The 26505-nt window shown below is 36.1% G+C and overlaps 1 protein-coding gene across 19 annotated transcripts; it reads left to right on the forward strand.

Annotated features, from left to right (window-relative positions):
* The first annotated feature begins 12813 nt into the window (after positions 1–12813).
* On the forward strand, positions 12814–24696 carry LOC113736611 (pentatricopeptide repeat-containing protein At2g17140-like). 19 transcript variants are annotated; one of them, XR_011842016.1, is made up of 8 exons: positions 12816–13280; positions 14629–14742; positions 14845–14941; positions 15046–18082; positions 18441–18641; positions 20892–21571; positions 21696–21775; positions 21885–24273. XR_011842016.1 is itself a non-coding variant. In XM_027263670.2 (5 exons), the coding sequence occupies exons 4-5, from the start codon at positions 15552–15554 to the stop codon at positions 18565–18567; spliced, it is 2658 nt and encodes an 885-aa protein (XP_027119471.1). In that variant the 5' UTR covers positions 12816–13280; positions 14629–14742; positions 14845–14941; positions 15046–15551; the 3' UTR covers positions 18568–18723. The 19 variants fall into 19 exon arrangements, 1 of the variants encoding a protein (XP_027119471.1); XR_011842022.1 differs by having other exon boundaries at positions 22040–24273; XR_011842014.1 differs by having other exon boundaries at positions 20892–21333; positions 21469–21571; positions 21696–24273.
* Positions 24697–26505: the final 1809 nt, after the last annotated feature.

Here is a 26505-nt window from a genome sequence, read left to right on the forward strand (position 1 = left end):
CTCCTCCAAGCCCTATCTATTACATTCACTAACTAAAACAAAAGAGGGAAAGGGAAAATGAACCAAATTGCTCGCCAAAGCCCTATCTATTACAAGCCAAGAGGTGTACACATACCCCATAATGAATAATTTAAATAAAAGTAAAAGTAAATGAAATAAATGCAAGGAATTAAGAAAGCAAAGTAGACATGCATATTCACGTAACACGTAGGAGCACGTAAGAGAGAAGTAAAGAGGATAAAAGAAAGTTATACCTTCCCCTAATGGTAAGCAAATGAAGGAAAATGGCTTCAAAACAATAAAGGGGTCAAGGCATCAATTTAAAAGTAAAGTATAAGCAAAAACATCAAAAACCACCTAATTGCAACTTGAATGAGCTCAAAAAATGCTTAAAGACCAAGAAAACGGAATAACCCGTTCAATTTCCAAATATAGCATCTACTAAAGACCCAAAACAAGCATTACTCAAACATTCAAGTCCAAATAAATCGTTTGAGCACTTCAAAGATCTTAAAAATAAAGGAAAAGTCAAACAATGATTGAAGTTGCAATGATTTTAGGACTTAATTACAAGATACTAGAACATGCTTGGGCTCTTGTGGAACAAAAAGAAACTTAGAAGGATCAAATTGATTAAATGTTCCAATTACTTGGGCCCTAGTAAAATGAGAAGGGACTTGGGGGGACAAAGTGCTAAAATCAGAAATATTGACATGCATGCATACGTGAGGAACAAAATTTTCTGCAACAAACAAGAAACTTTCGGCAAAACAACAAGGAAGTTTCGGCAGCAACAAGAAAATCTTGGTAGGCTAAGCTAACTTATCCACAAATTCATCTATGAATCTTTAGCTAACAAAGCGTTAAACTAACTCTAATTAAAGCATGCTTAAACAATACTCAATCAAAGTAATTTCTTGCAAGTTTACAAAACCAAAAAGCTGCTGCACTTTTGTTACAAACCCCCATTCAAAGATTGGTGCATTTTCATTTTTTTTTTCCAAACAGATTTTGGCAAAACTAACGCCAAGCTTGGACAAATTTTATCTAGCAACATCCCCACTTTGAGTCAAACAACATAACTCCCAACTTGATTCCCCAAACAAACCAAAACATATCAGGAACAAACATGCAAGTGCTAGGAAATTTTATGCCAAGAAGATTCAACATTTCTAATCTCATCAAAAATCCAGCAATGTTTAAAAATGGGTTCACAATGTTTAGAGCCGAGCATACAACTTCAAAACCAATCAAACACCACCCCTTTCTACACCTAATTCAGCTAGCGAAAAGAAATGAGCAAACCAGCTTATGTATTGTTGCGAAAAGCTAGGAAAACAGCAAATTATGAAGATGAACTGCAGCAAAAGAAAGAAAACCATCTACGACGAAAATTTCTGTTGCTATGTCGCAACTCCCTTCACATGAACCTCGCACATATAAAGCTCATCAAGCTTATGGGTTTATGAAAAATGCAGCGAAGGAAACAAAATGATAACTCACGGCTAAATGAAAGTGCAGCAAGGGAACAATTATGAAAGCTCACGTCTAAACTGGAAAAATTCTTTCTCCCTCCCTCGGATAAATTGAAACATTTCCAGCAGCTATGTGTCAACAATTTTGGCCAAATCACTGAATTATGTACTCAAAGCTATCATGCCTGACTAATAAATGAAGTTACTATCAATTCTAGTCCAAAGCAGGGTCGGTCACCAACAACATTCATCCAAAATTCCAGAATTTGCTCAACTATTTACGGATGACATGCATGCAGCAGATTTTTGGTTTCATTCAAATTTCTGGTTTACACACAGCTAAATCATCTCATGCAGGGCCTAATCATCCAGCATTTAGTTAGCTAAACACACAACTAAGCTCAGATCATCACAAAGTAACAAGTTAAAGCTGAAATTTCTAGTTCAAACTCACGGCATTTCCAATTCTTTTGAAACCCATTTCTGGTAACTCAATTCTTCATCTAAACGTACAACTCTCACATGCATGCCTCTAAACAGCTTCATCTACCCATAATCAATTAGTTCAAGTTTAGAAATTACCTCAGCTTGGAGCTTAATACACACGACTAATAGCTGCAACAATCCTCCACTCTCGGCTGTCCAGAATTGCAGTCCGCAACTCTCCCTCTCCCTGGCTCAAACTTGCGGCTGGATTGGAGGAAGTTTGACCCTCGGTTCTCTCTCTCCCTCTCTCGATTGGTCTTGAAGTGAGGCTGGAAGATAAACTAAGTCCTCACCTCTCTCTCTCTCGTCGTTATTTCCAAAGAAGCTGATCACTCACAGCTCACGGCCAAGTGCAGTTGGTGATTCTGATTTGATGAGTTGCGACTGGGAGGTGAAGTGCAGTTTGGTTGAGGTTGCAGTCGTGAAGCCGGGTGCAAATGGAGGTGCAGAATGTGTGGAGTTTTGCTCACGGTTTCTCTTTGCCTTTCCTCCAACTTACGGTCAGAACAAAACGAAAAGAAGATTGCAGCTCGCGTTCCCTCCCTTGCTCTTGGATGCTTCACGATGAAAATGAAAATGCCGTGGTTTGCGGTGCAGAAAAAAAAAATAGAGGAATGGTGCCGTGATTTTGAGGATGTTTGAATGTAGAGATCGGTTGAGTGTTGAGTTGGTATTGAATTTTGATTGGCTGCATTGTGCGGTGCTGAAGCTGCTGTCCCAGGAGTTATTTGTGCAGAGCAGAAAGGAAGTTGCGGTTTGTGGTTTGTGCAGAGCAGAAAGGAAGTTGCGGTTTTTTTTTTTTTTAATTAATTAATTAGTTAATTAAACAACAAAAATGATAATAATAAAACAATAATAATTAATGATGAAAACAACTTAATTAACATTAGATAAAAATAAACTAAAAACAACAAAAAAAACAAATTTCCATTTTTCATTTTCATTTTTTTCTTTTCTTTTGTTTTCGAAATAACCTAACCAAAAAATAAATAAAGTCAAAAGATTGAATTTAAAAAGAAATAAACATATTTTGTGAACAATTTTCTTCCCTTTCCTTTTTTTCTTTTTCCAAGACAAAAATTGAATTTTAAAACAACTAAAACATATTTTCTTTTCTTTTTAGAAATTCTACATTAAAAAGACTAAAAATAATAAAAAAAAATAAAACAAGTAAACGACTAAAGAAAATAAAAAGAATAACTAAGATAAACTAGCATGAACATAAATAAATAAATCGTACCAAAATTTGGTGTCTACAGAAGTTAAAGAAAAAAAGGAATTGCAACTAAAACTTGACAATTTTTCTAGAAATTCCTAAAAAAAACCATGCCTGCTTTTGTATTTTTGTTTAACTAAAATTCAAAGCAATGATATTACTAAAATATAAAAAGGTTCATCTCAATTCTCAAGTCATCACTCCAAGCAAGTGATTACTTGCACATGCAATGCAAATTCTGTGAAATGACTGGATTACCGATATGCCATACGAGTTTGCGGTAATTTATAGATAATCACATAGATCTATAGGAGAATTACTCCTTAGATGTTTGAGATGAAGAACCCCTTAAATAAATAACTCCTTAAAGTTAAGGGGAAAGTGTAACTTTGAAGGCAAAAGTAAACGAAAGAGTCACAGGTTTACTAATTTTGTGATTTGAGTAGACGTTTTAAATAAATAAAAAAAATAACTGAATAGTCAGAATTACATGATTTAAAAGTTTAGTTGAACAAGTGTGTTTGGATATGTAATTATTTGTAAAAATATTTATTCTTTTATCATAAACACATTTTTTAATCAATTTTTTATCTTTCTAACTATTTTTTAATCTCACATAAATCATATCATAAAAATTACTATGATAATTACTTCGAATAATATTTTTCATCCTAACTGCTACCATTGTAAAAATTTGGCTACTCAATTTTTGAATTTTCAAATGACTTAGTCAACTTCTAATTCTATGAACAGCTGCCCATTTTGCATCTTCACCATTACGTAACTCTTATTTCATTAAGTCTCTGGGATTTTATGTCTCAACATGATAAATTAAGTATAAGAGGAAAGAAACCCATCAACGTCCCCATACCATAGTTAATAGATAATGGAAGGAGCCAGAGAAAAAAAAACCCCCAAGATCTCAATGTAATTCAATTTTTTTTTTATAAATTATTAAGCATAGAAATCACCAAATTCTAGAAATTTAAAGGTCCAAAATGGACAAATTAACCATTAGCATGTCAAATAACAAGTTTAGTTGGTCATTAAAACTTTCAATATCTTTTTTAGGTCATTAAATATTTAAGCAGAGGGGAAGATCTTTCGTTCTGAGGCTACAACAAATCATCGATGCAATTTTTTGAGAAGCTTATTGTATGAGTCATTCTATTATAATTTGAACCAACTATTTGACAAGTCTAATAGTTCATTTACAATCAATAAAATTGTTGCAAAGAAGACTGTGGAGCCTACTAATTTCATATTAAATGTGATTCAAATATGATTGTGAGGTTGTTATTTATTCAATTGATGCTAATTCATTTTCAAATGCTGACTATTAGGCTTATCAAATAGTTGATGCGGACTCAAAGTACTTGTTGTTGAGTTTGTGTTTATATCCCACATTGAAAGTTTTACAAAGAACTTTCTCCTTTCGGTGGTTATAAATACAATGGACTTAAGTGAATATAAGTGTGTTAAGGGCACCATTTCAAAGTGCCATATGCACTAACTCAAGAAAGTTTTAGAGGAACTACGCCCCAATTTAAAAGAGGTTTTGGTTAGGTGTCAAACCAAAATAGCAAATTAGTGGGTCTTTTGGATCATTAAGCATTTTGTGCTATTTTGACTCTTTTGTGTTTTCAATTTTAGGTGCCTTTAGATCTTGGAATTATTTTTTGGATTTTGTACTATCTCTTTTGTACTCTCTTTCTATTATAGTAAATCTGCTATTCCTTCACCTATGAAAGTAGGTCAATTTGATTGAATCTCGTAAAATTTTGTGTTTCTGTTTATTTTATTTGCTTTGTTATTGTATTTGTTGAGCTGCCAAAAGCCCTATTGTTCTCATTAATCAATTTTCTTGGACTAGACTTGATAAACTAGTATCAGAATTCCAACCTTTGGATTCTTGATAACGATATTTAGCGCTACAGAAAGTGAAGAAAAATCCCCCATTGGAGTTCAGTTGGATTTCGAAGAAGAGCTATTTGGTCCATTGGAACTCATTGACGGCTTTTGTGAAGAAGGTGGAGCAAGATTACTATGTTCGTGTTTTTAACTCATTGGGATATGTTGAATTTTTTGTGAGTTTTGGATCATTGGGGCCTGTTGAACTTTTTGCATTTTAGTTCGTTGGTGGCTCATTAGGACTTTTGTGATTCGTTGGGATCCATTGGGACTTTTATGAAGATGGTGGAGCGTGTTTACTATTTACCTACTATTTATTGATATTGGAAACACGCTAAAGTGGAGATTTGTTGGGTTTATCTTTGTATCCCACATCAAAAGTTTTACAAAGGAATCTCTCCTTTTGATGGTTATAAACACAATGGACTAAGTGAATTTAATTGTGCTAAAGGCACTAACCCAAGTATCATATGCACCACTTCAAGAGAGTTTTAGAGGGCCCACGCCCTAATTTAAGAGAGGTTTTGGTTAGACAACAAATCAAAAGAGCAAGTTAGTGGGCCTTTGAACCGTTAAGCATTTTGTGCTATTTAACCTCTTTTATTTTTTCAGTTTTAGGTGCCTTTGAACCTTGAAATTATTTTCTAAGATTTTGTATTCTCTTTTTGTTATAGTAAATCTGCTACTCTTTCGCCTGTGGATGTAGGTCAATTTGACTGAACCACGTAAAATTCTATGCCTTTCTGTTTATTTTATTTGCTTTGTTATGTTTTTGTTGAGTTATCAAGAACCCTATTGTTCTCATTGGTCAATTTCTTTGGATCAGACCTAACACTTGTAAACAAACTAAAACCTAGTTTCAATGGTTGCATTTGTTCCCGAGAGACAAACCTTGTTCCTTTTTTGTGCCAAAGGTTTATCTAGTCTTCTTAGCTGAACTTGCATGAATAGGAAGCTTACTGGAGCTAAAGTTTCTATGAAGAGCGTAGCTATCTCTCATTTATTTTCCGCAGATGACTCATTGATTTTTTGCAAAGCTAACTCTAATGAAGCTAATGACATTACTAAGATCCTCCAGGCAAATGAACAAGCTTCTGGCCAGCAAATTAACATTGACAAATCTGCTGTCCTCTTCGGTAAAAACACCACCCAAAAAAGTAGACAAGAGGTGCTACAAGCATTCAGAAATATCTATCATGTAACCCAAGGGAAATGCCTTGGACTTTCTATGGTGATAGGTAGATCGAAGAACAACATATTCATATTTCTCAAGAAAAAATGGCAGGTAAGTGTCTTGGCTAGAAAAGGAAAATGTTGACCAACACAGGTAAAGAAGTTCTACTGAAATCTATAGCATTAGCTATTCCCTCTTACACCATATCTAATTTCAAACTCTTGGCTGGTTTATGCAAAGAACTTAGTGGGATGATGGCAACATTTTGATGGGGAAATGATTAGGGTGAGAGGAAAATGCATTGGGTTAAATGGTGGGAACTGACTGACATTAAAGGAAAAAGGGTTTAGAATTCCAAGACAAATTTGGAGGCTGCTCACTTGTCCAAACTCGTTGGTTAGTAAAGTTGAAAGGGAGATATAATCCTAAATCTTCTATGTTGCAAGCTGAAGTAAAAACAGGTGCTTCATGGATTTGGCAGAGCATTCATAACTCTATTCCCTGGCTAGAAAACAGTCTCAAAAAATAAATAGGAAATGGAAATTCAATTGCAATCTGGCAAGATAGATGGTAACCTAACAGCAAGACTGGAATCATATTCTCATCCAAACCTCAATCCCGCAGGGTGGAGAAAGTGAGTGATCTAATCTTAGCTTAGAAATGGAACATTAACCTTATTGAGGTAACTTTCTTAGAAGAAGAAGCTCGACAAATCTAGATGATTCCCATTACCATATGTGAAAGTAGGAGTGGGCACGGGTCGAATACCGGCCCCGTGCACCATTTGGCTAACCCAACCTGCACCTTGCAGGCCAGCCATTTTTTGACCCTTATTCACTCTGCATGTTAATGGGTACGTGATAACCGAGTATCCGTTGAGATAGGGTCTGGTCAATAGGTACCCACTCCGCCCCGCTTATCATTTAATTTTTAAAAAAATGATTTATACTAATTTAATTTTGTATTTTACATATTCATCTAAGATTTAATAAAGATTTTTCTCAACAAAATCTCTCACCAAGAAACAAACATACAAAGAGAATACAAGAAAAAAGAAAAACATTTAAAAAAAATTTCAAAATCAATGAAAATTTGAAATAAATAATACCTTTTTTAAATACATATTCCACATTAATTAAGGTCTTGTTTAAAAAACATAAGATCATGACCTTTACAAATGAATCTTGTAAACAAACTATAGTCTCTCATATTTGTAATGCAATTTGTTCAATGAAATTGCTTATTTAGTTTTAAACATATTTTTGTGGTATGTGTATAAAAATACAAATAAAATATCTATATATGCAGGCCGGGTTAGGTACATGCGAATTTTTAATTATGTGACCCTAGCACTCTCTACATCTAAGCGGGTACCCGACCCTCTTTTAACCTGGTCAGATAATACGGATTGGATATTCTAATTTTTCGATCGGATTAGATATGTCGGATTTTTAGGTTAGCTAGTATTTTTGCCCACCCCCACGTGAAAAGGCAAGATAGATATATTTTAAGTTATAGCACCATAGGAATCTACAGCACAAAATCAAGAAATGTCTAAGCCACAGATAGAATTAAGGAAACATGCAAATAGAACTAGAGGATTGGCAACACTATTAGTAGGAAGGATGATTGAAAGTTTTGGCATCAAGTATGGGACCTTAATATTAAACATAAAGTAACATATTTTCTCTAGACATGTCTTCACAATATTCTCCCTACCAATGAAGAGGTGCACATAAATGGTGAAAAGCTATGGTAAGGAAGTGGAAATGCTAGAACACTTGCTGTTTCATTGTAAAGCAAGAGAGAATGCTTGGAAGACATTCCCCATTAAGTGAGATGGCCTAAAGGAACACTCTTGGAATTTCTAGAAGTGGTAGGGATCCTTATAGGGAGCCAAAGAAAGAGCTGATGGTATAAGCCATATTGAAATCACAATAAATTTTCTGTGGCAATTATGGAAGGTTAGAAATGCATGGAGCTTCAACAATGAAAGGTTTGATGACTCTCAGTTATCTAATAAGGCGGTGGAGGAATGGCTTGAGTACAAACAAATGATGAACACCAAAAATTCAGAAATGGAAATGCCAGAATCATTGACAATAGGGAATGCAATAGTAAAGGAATTCTAGAATCAACATTCCACCCTCATATACACAGATACTGCTATTGATAGGACTAAGAATAGGGGAGGAGTTGGTATTGTGGTCAAAGATCATAATGGCAATCTTGTCACTACATGGGCTATACCAACCACAAACAAAAAGGATGCTGCTATCCTAGAAGCTGAGGCAATAAGGACTGCATTGATGAAGGCATTGGAGGAGCACTGGACTTCAATCTTAATCTACTCTGATTGTAAAATTTTAGTTGACAGAGTCAATGTGGGATGCAAAGGAATCTAGTTAGATGTCATGGTAGAAGATATTCTACACTTAAGTAGGTCCTTTTGGCGATGTTCCTTCATATTTATTGGGAGGGAATATAATTGAACTAGTCATGGTTTGGTGAAATTCACCATTAAAGTTATTGATGATACTAGCTAGGTGGAAGTCATTCTTCCTTGTGTGACTTATGAAAGAAGCATACAATGATTCTCTAGCACTGCTAGCAATATGTAAATATCAATTGTAGTTACCACTACTCAATATATATGACAAGGGCGTCCACAGTGGGATGTAATACCATTTATTACACCCAACCATTATACCTTTTCCACTGGGAGTCAAGTACCATAGGACATAGAGGCAAGGAGTGGAAGCAGATGTGGAAACTGAACATTAAGAGCAAATTAAAGACCTTCATGTGGAAATGCTTGAACAAGGCCCTTCCAGTGAATGAACTCATAGGACTAGAATAAGGGAGCCAATATGCAAGATATGCAGGGAAGAAGAGGAAACAGTGGAGCATTTATTCTTTTTCTACAGTCAAGCACAGGATGTGTGGAGATTGGCACCATTGCATTGGGATGGATTAGCAGATCATAGAGGGAACTTCAATAGATGGTGGAGTGGTCTGATGGAAGCTAAAAGCAGGACAGAAGGAGCTGACCAACAAGCACTCACTGTCAACATTCTTTGGCAATTGTGGAAAGCTAAGAATGATAGGATGTTCAATAATAGATACTGTCACGCTTTTGAAATTGTACAGAAAGCTCAACTAGAGTGGATGGAGTTTACAGAAGCTTGGACAAAAGACAAGTGAGTGAGCATTTAGGAAACAATATTAGTTAGGGAGGAAAGTCAACACAGCAACGATGAAGGGAACTTGATGAACATAGTGGTGGAAGTAGGCAACCAGGATGAAGGAAGGCCATTAGGAATTAGAATAGTGGCTATTAAGGCCAACAATACAAATGTAGTTTGGCCCATCAGGGAAAAAAGCACAGGAGATACAATGTTGGATTATGCTGAAGCGATCAAACTGGCATTGTGTAAAGCAAGGGAGAAACAATGGGTGAAGGTGAAAGTGCAAGTTTCATCTTCTAAGTTGCTGCAATTTCTGAAGGTGAAAAAAAAGTTAAAAGACACAAGACTTTTTGCTCAAATGGAGGACATCCAAATGTTAAGATCATTGTTTATGAAATACTCATTTAACTTGGCATCTCACCAAAATGGCAATACATGTAGAATGATTAGCTCTTATGCTACTAGGTTAGGACAAGATAAGGGATGCTAGAATCCTCAGTGTCTGAGTACACATTTGTGAAGCTCAAAAATGAGCCTTTGCTCAAGGTTGTACAGCTAGTTTTGATGTCAATAATATTTCTGTAAAATATATATATATATATACCTCTTCCATAGGGGAGTGTAATAGCCATGATGCATATTGTGGCCATTACACACATAATAAACATGCAAGAAGACAAAAAAACTGGTTGTGAGTCCCATTTGATAATTTTAAAAACATTAAATTTTTTCAACAATAATATTGTGTCAATTTCAATTCTTTGCAGCAGTAATATTTATTCAATGTCAATCCTCATCTACCAAATTGATGAATGGTAAAATTCCCAAAGGTAATATTTATTCAATTTTTACTGTTCAAAATTTTTTCTATAAACATTGTTAACATTTTCTTCAATTTCTCACTTTCTACTCTATCATTGCTTTTTTCCAACCTCTTATCCAATTCTAAAGTTCCAATAATTTCTCATTATGGATAAGAATTTTAGTAGTTTTAGAAATATATTTAATGCTCCAACTATAGAAAATTCTCTCTTCACAAGATCAAAACCATCAAAATTTCCAAAATTACCCAAATATTCCATATTATGGTATTCGTGCAAATATGCATTTCTCAAATTTACCCAATTCCAATCATCCACCAAATTTCTCGAGTCCACCAATTTTTCCATATCCATTTCCCATGTATCCGCTGCCGGGTTATTTTAATCCATCTGTGGAAGCCCAAAGACATTGAATGAGAAAAGGTAAGATTTTGATTTTGGCACCGAGCAAGAAAATGCAACACCAGCAGAGTCTATTTCAAACTCTCAAATATTGTCATATTCAACACAACATGGGATCAAAAATATTACTCTCACCAATGAATCGATAGAAGAAACTGATGGAAAATGTGTTCCATGGAGTATCGATCATGACAAGATGCTTGCAAGCGCTTAGCTCACAATATGCTTTTCCAGAAAATAAAAAAAAATTTCATGAAAGTTAATAAATTATTTTCCATAAATAATGAAATCATTCTTTAGAAAATAAATTGATTTATTTATGGGATATGTATTTTGAATTATTAAAATAAATATGTGATTTGATTGTGGGCTCATGCTATCATACTTTGCAGAATGTAATATTTAGTGAGAGATATTCTAATAGAAGAGGAGATAATAAAGAGATAATATAACTACTTTGTAGAGTATAATCTGTAATAAGAGATAGTATAATGAAAGAGGGGATAATAAGGAGATAGTGTAACAAAAGAGGGACAATAAAGTGATGATGTGACATATGCATTACACTCTTTAAGTGTAATGCATTACGAATACCTTGATGATCTTTTGACAAAAAAAAAAGTAGTTGGTGTAGACTCTTATAACATTATTTTTTTTTACAAAAAGGGAATTTCACCATTTTGATGCCCAAATTTTTTCACTAAATTAATTTCATCCTTCATGATTTATTTTAACCAATTTAGTTCTCAAACTAATTTTTCACTTTCAATGTAGAACTTTTGAGGCGGCACCACCACATTTTCCACATTCTATGCGGTCGAGCAAGGGCATAATGATGATTTGGTGCTCATATCCTACTCATAATAGTGAAAAATCATATCCTCTTTGCTTCTTTATTGATGGCAAATTGTTTTATGCTTCACCAAGCAATTATACCACCTCAAAATCTCACCATAGATCTATTTGCTCTTCTTGAATTCAAAAGCTACATTTCATTTCAATTTCCCCCAAAATTTAGCAAATCATTTCTCTTCCTTTTCATCAATTGTATCTTCACTCTCAAGAACATTTTGTTGTAGATTTCTTCTCGATCACAAATCCCAGATCAATGCCTTCCATTTTCTCTTATTCCTTTTGCTCAAAAGGCCTTTCTTTGGCTGACAACTTTTCAAAGTCGGACAAACTTCCGCTTTCAATTTGGTTTATTCTGATGCTGAATCACCAATCCCTCTTTCCATCTTCTTTTTCTTTGTCAAACTCAACCAAGCAGAGCGCATCGTTCAGACTCATTCCCCTCGAAAATGGGTTGGATATTGGCGTTTACAAGGTTCAAATTTTGCTGAACATTTCTGAAAACTTTCTTGCTTTCTTTCTTTTTTGAAATTTATTGTCATGATAATAATTATTAGAGCCAAGTTTCAAAGTTTAATATGTTTTCACATTTTGACAGTGATCTTCTCTTCTTTTTTATATAATGTGTAAAAATTGTTGTGCGTTTTTAGTAGGGACACTAAACTTAAACTATTTGCAACTGTCCTATAATCACTTCAATGGCCGACTTCTAGGGACACTTGGATAATTGCTCAAGCTCAAGGAATTATCAATTGGGGGAAATATTTTCGTGAGTATGAACTCAATTTCCACTAGAACATGTTATTTGTAGAATTTTAGCCGTGTGTGACAGTTATGCCGCTGCCTGGCCGCATGGAATGTGAAAAATATGGTGATGCGGCCGGAAAAGTCCCACATTGGAACTGAAAAATTAGTTTGAGGACTAAATTGGTTAAAACAAATCATGAAGGATGAAATTGGTTATAGAGAAAAAGTTTAGGACCGAAATGGTGAAATGCCAAAAAAAAAGAAAAAAAAAGGGCCAACTACGCAATGCATTTGACGTATCATACTTTACAAACTGAATTTCAAAAACGTTTTGCCCCTGCCAATACCAATGTTTTCAAACCCGGACCGGACCGGCCGGGTCGACCGGTTCAACCGCGACCCGGCCATGTGTCCGGTCCGATCTATAACCTATGTTGACTTTTATAAAAAACCGGTCAAAACCGTTAAAAACCGTTCAAATCTTCAAAATCGGGTCGGACCGTGAACCGCAGTTTTCTAATTTTTGAGTCAAAATTGACAAAAACTTCAATTTTGACCGAACCCTAATCTTCATTCTTCATTTCTCACTTCGGCACTTCGCTAGTTCGCCGCTCCAGTCTTCCTCAGTTCCTCTTCGCACTTCACTTCGCCGCTTCGGTCGTCCTGGTTCCTCTCTCTACAATTGCCTTGCCTGCGCCATGCCGCCATCTCTATTTCCTTCTCCCCTTAGTCCCTTACTCTAAATCTCTAATCCCTTCTCCAAAGTGTGGTGTGGATCACTTTTGGAGAAACGGCGTAGATGACCACTGGTTGGCGGTGCTCGTTGTCGACTGTGGGCTGAAGGTGCGGCTGAGCAGGGTGATTGAGGTGGTGCAGCAGCGGTGCAACTGGTGGTTTCTTGATTTTGTGGGAGTCTTTGCTTACTTTAGTGGAGCTGGACGTGGGCCCTGTAGCTCTCTCCTCGCAGACGGCCTGCCGTTCTTCTAATCATTGACGAGAGTGTTCCAGGTAGATAACTGCTGGTTGATAGAATTGCTGCTGTTTTATTTTAGTGTATGCTGCTTCATGTTTGTGACTCTGATAGCTTCCATACGAGGACCCAGAAACTGGGTTCTTTTAGGTTGAAGGTTTAATGAGATCTATATGTATCTTGCTTCTTGAACCGTCGTCACTAGTTTTATTAAGTTCCTTCATCAATGGAAAAAATCTGGTTTGTCCTGCAAATTTTTTTTTTTACTCGTTAGTTGGCTCTGTTGCCTGGCTTGAAGATTGTAGCAATTATAATGCTTAGCTGGAACATAAAATTGAAGAAGAAAGAAAACATTTCTGGTTCCTCCTTGCTTCCAGTTTGCAACCGAGAGAGTGAGGGAGAGAATTAAAAATTTGCTAGCTTTATTTCTCCCGCTTGTAACCTGGAAACCGTGACCCAAAAGTGAGGAAAAAATGAGTGACTGGTGCGGCTTAGGAAGAACTGAAGCAGGAACTAAAAGTGCAGGCTGCAACTTTCAAATTCTAGGAGGAAAAGGGAAGGTAAAATTCTGTAATAACCTCTTACGCGTCTAATATACATGATACTTAAGCTGCCTGTGAATTTAGCTAGGAAAATGGACCCTTGGCTGAGGGAAAAAAAAATCTGTGCAGCAACCGAAAGTTTACTAGGAAGAAAATGTGTTCCAAAAGCAATTCTGCAGCGAGCTTTTCAACTCAGGATTTGGCGATTTTCCCTTAATTAAGTGACTGTATAGCTGTGATTGGTGTTTTGTTATCTGCTTTTAGAGGTTTTAGTTTCTTATAATAATCTATATGTGTGGTTTACACAATTTCTTTAGGTGGTTTGCTTCTTTGAAACTTAATCACAAACAAATTGAATCGGTCCGTTTTTGAGTTGCTACAATTCTATTTCATTTTTCAAGTTGCTACAAGCCTACTTTTTTATTGTGATTCAACTGGCCCATCATTAGTTCAAAGACTTTAAAAACCTTTTGCCTTGTCAGTAACAATCTTGATTTAGCAAGTTTTCTCTATAAATTAGTTTGTCCTCTTTAACAAGATGCATCAGTTTTTGACATTATTTTTGCAGGCCTACTCATTTTGGAAGAGTTTTTTGACTAGTTAATATTGTGTGTGGATTTGCCGCTTTAAGTTCATACATCATTGTAGTGACTCATATCGTATACTTATTTGATGTCTTTGAAAGTTATTTGATGTCTTTAAATCTCTGTGCTATTATTTAAAAGTATATTTGATGTCTTTAAATCTCTGTGCTATTATTTAAAAGTATATTTGATGTCTTTAAAAGTATATCAGCAAAAGAGATCGTATGATCCCGTTGATTATGAGTCAATTGATAAAACAGAATTTTGGGTGGTTGAAGAAGAACAAGAAGGGGAGCTTGATTATGAGGAGTTAGAGGAAGAGCTTGAAGAACTTCCAATTCATGGTCAATGTTCAAATTCTGAACAACTTGAAGGTTAGTTTGACATAAATCATTAGTTTGATGCAAAAATAAAGCTAGTATGATATGATATTCAATTGTTGAATATGTATATAATTAAATATGTTGATTTTTTAGATAATGAAGATGAAGCAGAAGATGTTGATTTAGAAACATTTCAGCGTCGAAACTTTTTTAATGATGAAGATGATGATTGGCATTAAATGTTCAAATGGTAATTGGTATAGAATTATTTGTACTCTTTTATTTTTATTTTTAAGATTTGTATCAGTTGGTGTGATGAAACTAATATGATTTTATACTTTTATCACTTGTCAGTGATTCATATAATGGTCTTGGATGATGATGATGACTTGTCAAGATGGCTTTTTTTGAAGCTTTGTTGTCCCAGAATTATGAAGAAGATTATAGAAGCTTCAGAAATTGGACTCGTTTGTACCTTTTGATTGTTTTCTAGACTTGTATTGTTTTTTGTTAATTTTAATATTTAGACAATTGGACATGTAAGTTTCATAACTATGTTAATTGTGTGTGTTAATTGTTGGATATTGCTCTTATATTTATTGTGGTTCAGCATTTATATCTTATTCTATGCATAGGTGTGTGTGTCTCTATATATATATATATATATTTATTTATTTATTTATTGAACCCCGGTTGAACCGGTCCGACCGGTTGAACCTCGACCCTTTCATCTCACCGGCTCGATTGACGGTCCGGGTTTGAAAACATTGGCCAATACTGAACGTTGCTCTCTCCCGCGAAAAAAACTGATTAAATTGAATTCAGGAACCCACAAACTTGGCATTTTGCATTGGAGAGAGATGGAGCAGCAGGAGCTGCAGCAGCAGCAGCCAAAGATAAAACTGGCGAATGCTCTGCTAAAGAACTCAAAAAACCCCAAACTCGCATGGCAACTCTTCAAACGGACCTCTCTCTCAACCCCCAACCTCTTCTTCCAATCTCTCCCCATCATCACCCGCATTCTCCTTCGCTTCAGTATGTTCGCCGAGATCGACAGTCTTCACCATTTCCTTCTTTCCCAACCACCCGTAAAGAATTCTTCTCTATACACCGTCGTTAGGATCCTGGCCGAGTCAGGCCATGTTGACAAGGCCTTGTCTCAGTTTCAAACTCTCCGAGCCCAGTTCCCTGATCGTCCTCCTTTGGTTTCGCTGTACAATTTGCTTATTCAGTCTTCGCTGAAAGGAGATTGTCGGCAAAACTTCGTTTCTTGGTTGTATAAAGACATGATTTTTGCTGGGATTTTGCCAGAAACGTATACTTTTAACCTGTTGATTGGTGGGCTGTGTGATTCGGGTCGATTGGAAGATGCTCAGAAACTATTTGATAAAATGCGTGAAAAAGGATGTGAACCTAATGAGTTCAGTTTTGGGATTTTGGTCCGTGGGTATTGTAGAGTCGGACTTGCTTCTAATGGATTGGAGCTTTTGGATTTGATGAAGGAAATGGATGTGTTCCCAAATTTGGTTATTTATAACACTTTGATTGCGAGCTTTTGTAAAGAAGGTAAGACTGAGGAGGCAGAGAAATTGGTGGAGCAGATGAGGGAGGATGGGCTTGTTCCGGATGTTGTTACATTTAACTCTAGGATTTCAGCACTTTGCAAGTCGGGTAACATGTTGGAGGCTTCCAGGATTTTTAGGGACATGCAGATGAATGAAGAGTTGGGCTTACCTAAACTTAATACGATTACATTTAACTTGATGTTAGAGGGGTTTTGCAATGAAGGCATGTTGGATGAAGCGAAGACCCTGGTTCAGTCCATGAAGCAAAATGATGTTTTCCCGAATGTTGAGAGCTATAACATATGGCTGTATGGTTTGGTAAGGAATAAGAAGGTCTTTGATGCTCAGTTAGTTCTTAAAGATATGGTGGATCAGGGTGTAGAACCAAGTACATACTCATACAACATTGTGATGAATGGCCTGTGCAAGAATGGGATGCTCGGTGATGCAAGGATGTTGATGGGATTGATGACAAGTGGTGGGATCTCTCCAGATACGGTCACTTATAGTACTCTACTCCATGGATACTGCTGCAAAGGAAAGGTAGTAGAGGCAAACAGGGTTTTACATGAGATGATGAAGAATGGATACACTCCAAATAATTATACATGCAACATTTTGCTGCACAGCCTCTGGAAAGAAGGGAAAATTTCAGAAGCAGAGAAGCTACTGCAAAAGATGAATGAAGGTGGCTGTGATTTGGACATTGTGAGTTGCAATATTGTGATTGATGGTCTTTGCAGAACTGGAAGGGTGGACAAAGCAGTTGAAATTGTGAGTGAAATGTGGACTCATGGAAGTGCTGCTCTTGGTAATATTGGGAATTCCTTCATTGGCCTGGTGGATGAGGGAAACAACGGAAAGAAATGCATGCCTGACTTAATTACATATTCAACCATCATTAGCGGCTTGTGCAATGATGGAAGGCTTGATGAAGCCAAAAAGAAGTTTGTTGAGATGATGAAGAAAAACTTATACCCTGATTCAGTTGTATATAATACTTTTCTCTACAATTTGTGTAAAAAGGGTAAGGTATCATCTGCATTTCAGGTTTTGAAGGACATGGAGAAAAAGGGTTGCAACAAGAACTTAAATACATACAACTCTTTGATTCTAGGGCTGCGGAGCAAGAGTCAAATATTTGAAATGTCTGGACTGATGGATGAGATGAGAGAAAGAGGCATTTCTCCCAATGTTTTTACATACAATACTGTAATAAGCTGTCTTTGTGAAGCAGGAAGAACAGAAGAAGCTATTTCTCTTTTAGAGGAAATGTTACAGAAGGGTACAACCACCCCAAATACTGATTCATTCGAGTTTTTAATTAAAGCATTTTGTAGGGCGGGTGAATTCAGGCCTGCACTAGATGTATTTGATATTGCTCTTGATATATGTGGCCATAAGGAAGCACTTTATGCTATAATATTCAATGAGATGCTAACCGGGGGGGAAACATTGGAAGCAAAGGTAATATTTGAAGCTGCAATGAACAGATATCTTTGCCTAGGCAGCTTCCTGTACACTGATCTGATTGATAGGTTGTGCAAAGATGAAAAGTTTGAAGAAGCTCATGAGGTTCTCAACAAAATGATTTCTAAAGGGTATGGGTTTGATCCTGCATCATTTATGCCAGTGATTGATGCATTGACTAAAAGAGGAAGGAAGCACGAGGCTGATGAACTATCAGAGAGAATGCTAAATATGGCTGCACAAGGTAGGGTGGTAAACAAGGTTTACTTTAGCCAAGTTGATAGGGCGTCAAGTCGGGGGAAACTAGGGAAACTAGATCGATCTCTTGGAAGCCATTGGCAGACAATCTTGCACAGGTGTGGTTTCTCTTTGGGGGTTTTCAACTTCTTTCTTCTTTTCTCTGTGGTTGTAAAAAACAGTTATTGCTTTTGTCTTACCTGCCACTGGTTCCTATAAAAATGGCAGCTGAAGGTGCAAAGGCTTTAATATATGGTTGTTAATGCATATTGCTTTATTTGAATATTAGACCATTTAAGGGGTTAAGAGTTGAAAATCTCTAGCTACTTGTTTCATGTCATCTTGGATCCCTTCACATATCGTATACAATATTTTTGTTGCTTATGATGCTTTAGTCAAGAAATCGGGTCTGAGTAACATTTATTCATTTATTGTTCTTTTGAGTGTCTTTACAAGTGTGTTGGTGAACTTTTACAGAGAAGATGGAAGTTCAACAGCTTTGAAAACTTTGAAGCGGGTGCAAAAGGGATGGGGTCAAGGAAGTGTATCAAGTCTACAAGTCAAAAGAAGTGACTATCTTGATGAATGGGATGCTGCTGGATAAAATTATATGTTTTTGTCACATATACATATGCAGGATAATTTCTCATGTTGTTCGGACTGAGGGTCAAGACTTAGGTAAGGTCATGATTTTCGTCTTTTGTTTCTTCGATGTGACTTTTGGAACTGTTTAGGAAATATAATTCTTGCTCTTTTTTTATCCTCCATGTCGAAACTGGCACGCAGTTTGAAAGTGGCCACTACCTGCAATGCATTCTTCGATGTGACTTTTGGAACTGTTTAGGAAATATAATTCTTGCTCTAATTTTATCCTCCTTGTCGAAACTGGCATGCAGTGTGAAAGTGGCCACTACCTGCAATGCATTTTTATATCTTGCTACCCTCCCACCCCTCCCCCCCCTCCCCCCCCGGCCCCGGGGGCCTCTTTGCATGCTTTTGTGGGTATGTCTTTTGGGACCAGACCATCTCTATCAAGTTACTTTGTCAAAGCTATGTATGAGCAAGTATCATTGCAAATTCTGAAGTAACACAGTAAAGCTGGTGATCGAATGAAACAAATTATACTAACTAACCTAGAAGCAGAAAAATGACTCATGCCTCATGTATACTGGTCAATATGTCATTGTCTACATGAGAGGGAAGACTTCAGGAATTTTCAGGAAGAAAAGACCTGTATTAAAGATGAAAACTCTGCTCAAAAAGTTATGTGTCTGTTAGCCCCGCTGATCTGCACATTCATTTCTAATTAGTTCCCTTACATATCATGTCATATCCAAATTTTGGGCCAAGTTTCTTGCAGTGCACATTTGGAATCTATCTTTTGGCTTCTTTAATGCATACCTGTATGATCACCAGACAGATCCTATGCTGCTTGTTTTGACGTTCTGGGATAGTAATCAGGGTATAAGTTTCACTTCATTGGTTATAGGAGTTAGGGTAGATGATGTAGAGGTTGGTTGCGCTCCTTGACTTGCATGCATTAATAGCTCGCCAACTTAGGAGATCCTATTATAGAGTACTGAATCAAACTGTTGCAGGAGTGACTTTTCAATTTAAATTTGTGTTTAATCTGCTAAATGGTCATTAGTGGCATCTTTAGATAACAATTTCATAAAATACGTTTTGCTACTTCCGTTCTTGCCTTAGAGGTTGGTTTTTTGGTTCTGATGTTCATATTTTAGTTAATATTGTATCTTCCTAGTTTATTTTTAGTAGTCAGGCATGTGGATTCCTACTTTCTCTTAAATTATTCAAGCCAAATGAAATGTGGTACATACTTTTGCTGTCTCATGTGTCTGCTAGCCAGCAATGACCATTGTTTGGATTTTTTTAGTGCTTTTTTGCTTTTCTTGGTATGATCTTGAAGGTTCTGTAAAGCTTCGTTTATTTATTTAATTAGTTTGTCTTAGAACTGCTGTTATTTTATTCAATTCCTATTCATGTACTTTGAAAGGATTTTGGATGCTGAAGTTCTCCAGGAAAAGTGTGGCTGTTGTTATTAGGTTATTACTGAGACTTAAGTGACATTGGTGTTGAAATTTTTAAATGCATGAAAAATGCTATCTTGTCTAATACGGATATCAAATCCTGTGGATCAGAGCTTGGTTCTTTCATACTTGGGACAAGTAATGGTTCCAGGTGGTGGATTTGCTGAGATCCCATATTGATGGAGGACGGCATTTTGCCAGTGTGTGATTTTCATATGAAAATACTTAGCTATGTCAAACTAGTTAAAACTTGGTTGATATCCCTGCATAAGGAAAAAATGAAAGAGGACAAGTAATTTTTTTTTCAAAGTTCAAGTTGTGTTTAGACTGTCCTTGATGGCATTGCTTCTAATTGACCTTGGTGATTCACGTATCTTCCAATTGGTTTTGGTTCTTTCTGGATAGTTCTGAGTCGCATGCCTGTAGGTTTGTTTCCACTTCATCTAATTTGTTTTCTCTACTCTTCTTATTTGAAAGTATAAAAGAATTGTTTCATGGTTCATGCTTATAGTGTTAAGGAATCTTGGTTATGAAGTGTTGTGTTTTAGTGGGAGAACCTGGTATACTGGTGATCTTAAAGGAAAAGGAATGGCTAGCCTCATATAACCTTGGTGGAATTGTTACATTGTAACCTTGAGTTACATGAAATGCTGTCACCTGTACTTCTAAAGCTATCAACTCTTCAAACCTGTCACTATTGACATTTACTGCTCTTTTATAGTTGAGATATCATTAGACAACACCAAGAGCTCCCGTCCTCTGAATCCTCTCTTAGTTGAAAGTATCTTATCTGTCGAGACTTTGGCATAATTCTATCAATAAATCAACTGAAATAAATCTTAGGTTCGGCATTAATGTGGACTAAATTGTGGTATTGCAGGAACAAGTTCAAATATAAACAGCCACTCATTCAAAGGAAAGGTGATAAACTTTTTGCTTTTGCCTTTCTTTTAAGATCGAGATCATGATATCCTTTTCTACTGTGATGCAGGACATTGATATACCCTTTCGGTGTCAGTCATACTTAGGGTAGTCTAAGATCTCCTGGTATTAGAAATCTGAATGATGAATAAGGCAATTAGAAATAGAGTTGACAATTACATGGCATTATGGAGAAATGAACTCTCATTTCTTTTTTTTCTTGAACTGCTAGCATACAAATGAGGATTCTAGTGCTCTCAAACATTCATTTACTATGACATTGGGGGATTGGGAGATCAAGTTCAACTTGAGTTGAAGTTTACTAAAAGTGAACTGGAGTTAAGGGAAGAGTCATTCCATCCCCTAGTGCCCTCTTGCATCCTGTGAAACTCAAGTGCATGGTGCAATCAATTTCTTATTATTCAGTTACCTGCCTTTGACATCATATGGTGTTTATTTCCTATCATGTCCATTAACTAAATTCTTGGTTGTTTTGTTTCATGTTGAAATGGACAAAAATACGAAATGCAAAGTAGATGTGAAACATAATTAAGAGGTCTACAGCCAAATGCAAGAAGCAGCCACTAAACAGTCAAGAGAACTCAACATTACAATCAACAGTTAATACAGTATATGCAGGTAAAAGTGTATAATGCCCCACTCTTACTATATAGTATGCGTGATGGAAGCATTGCGACAAGACCTTATGCTAACATATAAAATAGCTACAAATGAAATTCATTTTCTTTTTAAAATTATACAGAAAGTCTACTTGCTATAGGATCCGCAAGATCTTATGCTAATCTTCAGCCATTGTCTTGCTATTCCAACTTTGTCAGCACTGTGAGTGTTTCTGATCTGAATTTTGTCTCCAGACTGCTCAATTGCTCATGACTGAGCACAAACAGATATATCAGCTTTTGTATACTTTAAACAACCAATTGTATGCTAGGGAAGTCAAGGGCCACAATCCAATCAACTGAAGGGACAGTAAATTCACCAAAGAAGTGTTCTTTCTTAATTCCAGTCAGCTGTGAAAACAGTAGTCCTCACGCCTCGACCGATGATAATTGTTTCTGACTACAGTCTATTTCTTGGTCTGTGAAGCAAAGAGTTCTCTAATGAAGTAAAGCTTGAAGATGTCATCTGCTGTTAAACCATTATCCTGACATGGTGTTAGTCAACATGCTACATGTAAGGGGGTCTGAAAACTTGCTATCCATGTAGTGACAGGTAATTTAAACTCCAGAGCTTTCAAAACATGTCTTTTTGTAAATAGTGCTGATGCAGTTGTCCAAGAAGTGACAGGTAAAATATGCTGATGCAGTTGGTAAAGGGGACTGAAAGCTTGGTATCCATTTAATGACACGTAATTAAACTCCAGAGCTTTCAGAACATGTCTTTTGTCCAAGTAAAGAATGTAGATGATTTCATGTGGCATAATTTGTCTTACTTCCTTGTTTTACATCAACTTGAGTTACCAGAATAGTAGTTGAATTTACTCCATGGACATTAAGCCTCAAGCCAGACTGGTGGTGATGACAGTCTCAAAAATATGCCTGTCCCTGCGAAATTATCTTCCATTTTGCCTTTCTCTGTTTTACCAAGGCTGGATAAGATTGTTTTCTGGGTGGTCATACTGTTGTTCAGGAGGATTTTAAACCAAATTTAATGTTTGTTCTTTTACAAAGGTTTATGAATGGTTTTATGGAGACTTGTAAGGTGACTTTCAGATATTTGACCACAACTTGACTTCTATAATCTGTGGATTAGGAGATTAAATACTGGTGGTTAGGGATTTGGGCTTCATTATTTTTCAATTGAAGAAGTGAAGTAAGCACAATATAAAATGGCTGATATCATCATGCACAAGAGATGGTAAACCATGATATATTGCTTGTTGTTTGACTAATTCTTGTATGTTCTTCAGGGTTTGCATGCCTTTATAAAACTCTGCTATGCATTCTTTTGCAATCTTTAATTAGGATGTGTAACTTTAGAAGGATACATGTATATCCAAATCTATAGACTTATAAGTAGAAACAAAGACACAAATAAAGAGCGGTTTTGCAACTAAATGTGGTAGTCTTTTAGAAGACAAAAAAACTCAAGTCTATGGTAGACATGGATGACTTTTAGGCTGTGTGAATGCACAAAAAGACCTTTTTGTTTAATCTGGTTTAATGACTTTTTGTCTACTCAAAGAGTGCCACATTTAGTTGCAATTCGAAAAAGTCATCTCATAGCAAACCGCTCTTTGTTTCTGTTGCCTTTGCTAAGCTCGTTTCTCTCAAAATTGGTAAGTACTGTGTTTATCATGAGTTACTTTTCTACTTTGAATTTTGAGTAACGGGGTGCATGCCAGAGTGTGTGCAGCTTGTATGTTTTCAGCCAATATGTTTTTAGTTAAAATGCATTTGTTATTACCTAAAGTAGTGCTGGTTCATATGTCTATTTTTTCTTACCTGAGAACATTTATTTAAGTTTGTTCAGGTATTGCTTTTGCTTGTTTGGCATAAAGCAGGTTCTATTTGTGTTATATAGTTATTAGATACCAGCATGCAATTTCTCCTCTTATCTGTTCCATTAGAAGCTTATCTATATGCCTTGATGCATCTCCATTTACTTATTTCGTCACAGTTGCAGGAACAAATAAGATCACAAAATCTGAAGTTATGCAATAATGCTGATGGATCATGGCAAAAAGCAGTTACTTACCTTGAGGGAGAAAAATGACTCATGACTCGTGTATACTAGTGAATGTGTTATTGTCTATTTAGATGGAAGCCTAAAAGAGCTTCCTGGAAAACAAGACCTATATTCATGATAAATTCTCTGCAGAAAAAGTTCTGTATTAGCCTTCTGATCTGCATAAGCAGTTGTAATATGTTATCCTTACAAGTCTTGTCATGTCAAATTTCAGGCCTAGTTTCTTACAGAGCACACTTGGATCAATCTTCTCGGCTTCTTTAAGCTTGGACTACTTTGTGCATACTCCTTAGTTCACTACATGGACCCCATGCTGCTTGTTTTGACGTTTTGGGATATAATCAGGCTTCATAAACTTTTACTTCATTGATTGTAGAAGTCAATCTAGATGATGTAGAGGTTTTGTGCGGTCTGTCAATGGTCAAGCATAAATAGCTCACCAACACAGGAGACTTTCTTATGGAATAATTTTTTTTGATCGAGAATTTAGTTTGATTTCATGTTTAGTTTAGAAGATGTTCATTAATAGCCTGCTGGATTACAGATTCTGAAAAACAGCTTTCTTCCACCTTCTCTTGTTGCCTTGATCAGTGGTATTTTATTTGGGATTTTAATGTTTGTATATTTGTTAATATTGTAGCTTCTTAGTTGCTTTTTTTTTTTTGGTTGTAGTCCGGCATGTAGCTTCCTACTTTCTCTTAAATTATTCAGGTTAGGGGAAGTTAGACACATACTTTCAGTGTCTCGCATCTGTGCTGTCTAGCCATGAATGCTTTTGGTTGGATATTTTGCATGGCATTTACTTTTCTTGGAATGATTTCAGAGGTTGTGGAGATGTTGACTTGTATTTTTTTTTTGCTTTTTGGGTAGAAGATATTGACTTGTATAAAGAAATAGTTTATCTTGTAACTGCTGTCATTTCGTTCAGTTTATACTGATTTACTTTGATGGTTTGGGGTATTGGAAATTTCCAGGAAAGGTGCTTGGCTGCTGTTATTAAGTCATAAGTGAGTTCTGAGTGATGTTGGTCTGGTAATTTTTAAGTGCATGGAAAATGTCATCTTCTCTAATAGGGATATTTAGTATAGGACATTCAGTCCTGTGGGTGAGAGTTTGGCCCTTTACTACTTGAGACAATGAAGAGTTACATGCGGTGGTTTTATGGAGATCTCATGCACATGAAAGTTGGCACTGTCAGTCAGGGATTTTCATGTGAAAAATGCTTAATTATGTCAGCAAATTAAAACTTAGTTGGCATGCCTGCATAAGGAGAAAAAAAAAAAAAAAAAAAAGCATTTAAAAGTATACGAGTCCACGTTCTGTTTAGATTGTCTTATTGGCATGCCTCTACTTACCTTGGCGACCCATGTATCTTCAAATTTTGTTTAGTTCTTTTCTAGATAAGTGGGTCACACGTCTGTAGGTTTGTTCCCACTTCATCAAGTTTGTTATCTTTATTATCTTCTTAATTTACAGTACAAAAAGTTGGTTCTATTGTTCACGAGTAAGGTGCTAAGGAATTTGGGCAGTGGAAGTGTTTCGTGTTAATGGACTAACCTGATACTCTGGTTCTCTTATAGGAAAAAGAGTGCTAGCCTTAGATAGCTTTGCTCAAACCTGTTACATATTAGAGCATGGGTGACACAAGCATATCATCTCTAGTAGAACTGTCAGCTACTCAAATTTGTCAATATTCAAGTTATCCTCTTTCCTTTATAGTTGAGATATTATTGAAGGACACCGGGGCTCCCCTACTTGAGATATCCTCTACTTGAAATCGTCTTGTCTGTCTAAACTGTGGCATGATTTCATTCAATGTATCAACTGAAAGACATCTTATTTTCTGCATTAAGATGGACTAATGGTGGCATTGCAGCAATAAGTCCAGATACAAGCAGACACTCATCCAAATTTCCAAAGGAAAGGTGCTAAACTTTTGGATATCTTGAAATGTGAAGCAAGTCTTCTGATCTTGCTGGTAAAATGGAATGCTTGAAATTCAACAAACCCCCACTTTTCTTCTTCAGAAATGACTGAAATGAGTGCACTTTTTACCATAAAAAATTGCTCCCCCTCCCTTTTTTACAGATATGGATAATTTACCACCGAGGACTTGTAATGGTTTTCAGATCAGGATATCTTTTCTAATGTCATGCAGGTTGTATAGACAATTGCAATCTATGATGACCCTACAGGTTTTATTCAAATAAAAGTGCATCAAGTCTAGCTAGAGACACTTATCTTCTTCCCGGGTATGAAAAATCCTAATGATGAAGAAGGCAGTTAGGACTTAGGACTACAGGTTACAATTACATGGCTATGTGAAAAATAAATGCTCAATTCTTCTTTTTTCTTGAACTGATTGACATACAATATTCAGGTGTCTCTGTGACCTGAAACATTCATTTAGTATGACATTCTGGATTGGGAGATCAACTCAACTTGAAATAAGGTTAACTAAATGTTATCTGCTGTCAAGAAAAGGAAGCAAATAAGGGAAGGCTTACCCCCTCCCGTATTGTCTCCCTACATCCCGTGAAACTCAAGCTTGTGTCGATTGTTTCCTGGTTTTTCTGTTTGGCTGGTAGAATTGATGTCTGGTTAGTAGTGATGGAGCTAGAAATATTTTTCAGTAGGCTCACAAAATTAACCTTTGCTATTTTTTCTAATTTACATGTGGCTAGTAATAATAAAAGGTTATTTCTTAGGGGCTTAAATCTAATCAATTAATAAAATACAACTGTTTTATCAGTGAAAAATACAAAGTTGACTGTGTGGGTAAAAGTACGGGACCTTGCAGTCGTGAAGATTTGCAGCTACTTGTTTTCTTCTTTCATACATATTCATTGGCAAGTTACAATCAT

Source organism: Coffea arabica, chromosome 3e (genome assembly GCF_036785885.1).
Source record: "Coffea arabica cultivar ET-39 chromosome 3e, Coffea Arabica ET-39 HiFi, whole genome shotgun sequence".
NCBI lineage: Eukaryota > Viridiplantae > Streptophyta > Magnoliopsida > Gentianales > Rubiaceae > Coffea > Coffea arabica.

What these genes read in the sequence shown, in the direction of transcription:
- LOC113736611 (XM_027263670.2), top strand. Translation starts at nt 15,552, where the DNA reads ATGGAGCAGCAGGAGCTGCAGCAGCAGCAGCCAAAGATAAAACTGGCG. An exon ending in TGGCAGACAATCTTGCACAG is followed by an intron (nt 18,083 to 18,440) that starts GTGTGGTTTCTC and finishes GAACTTTTACAG; the next exon opens with AGAAGATGGAAGTTCAACAG.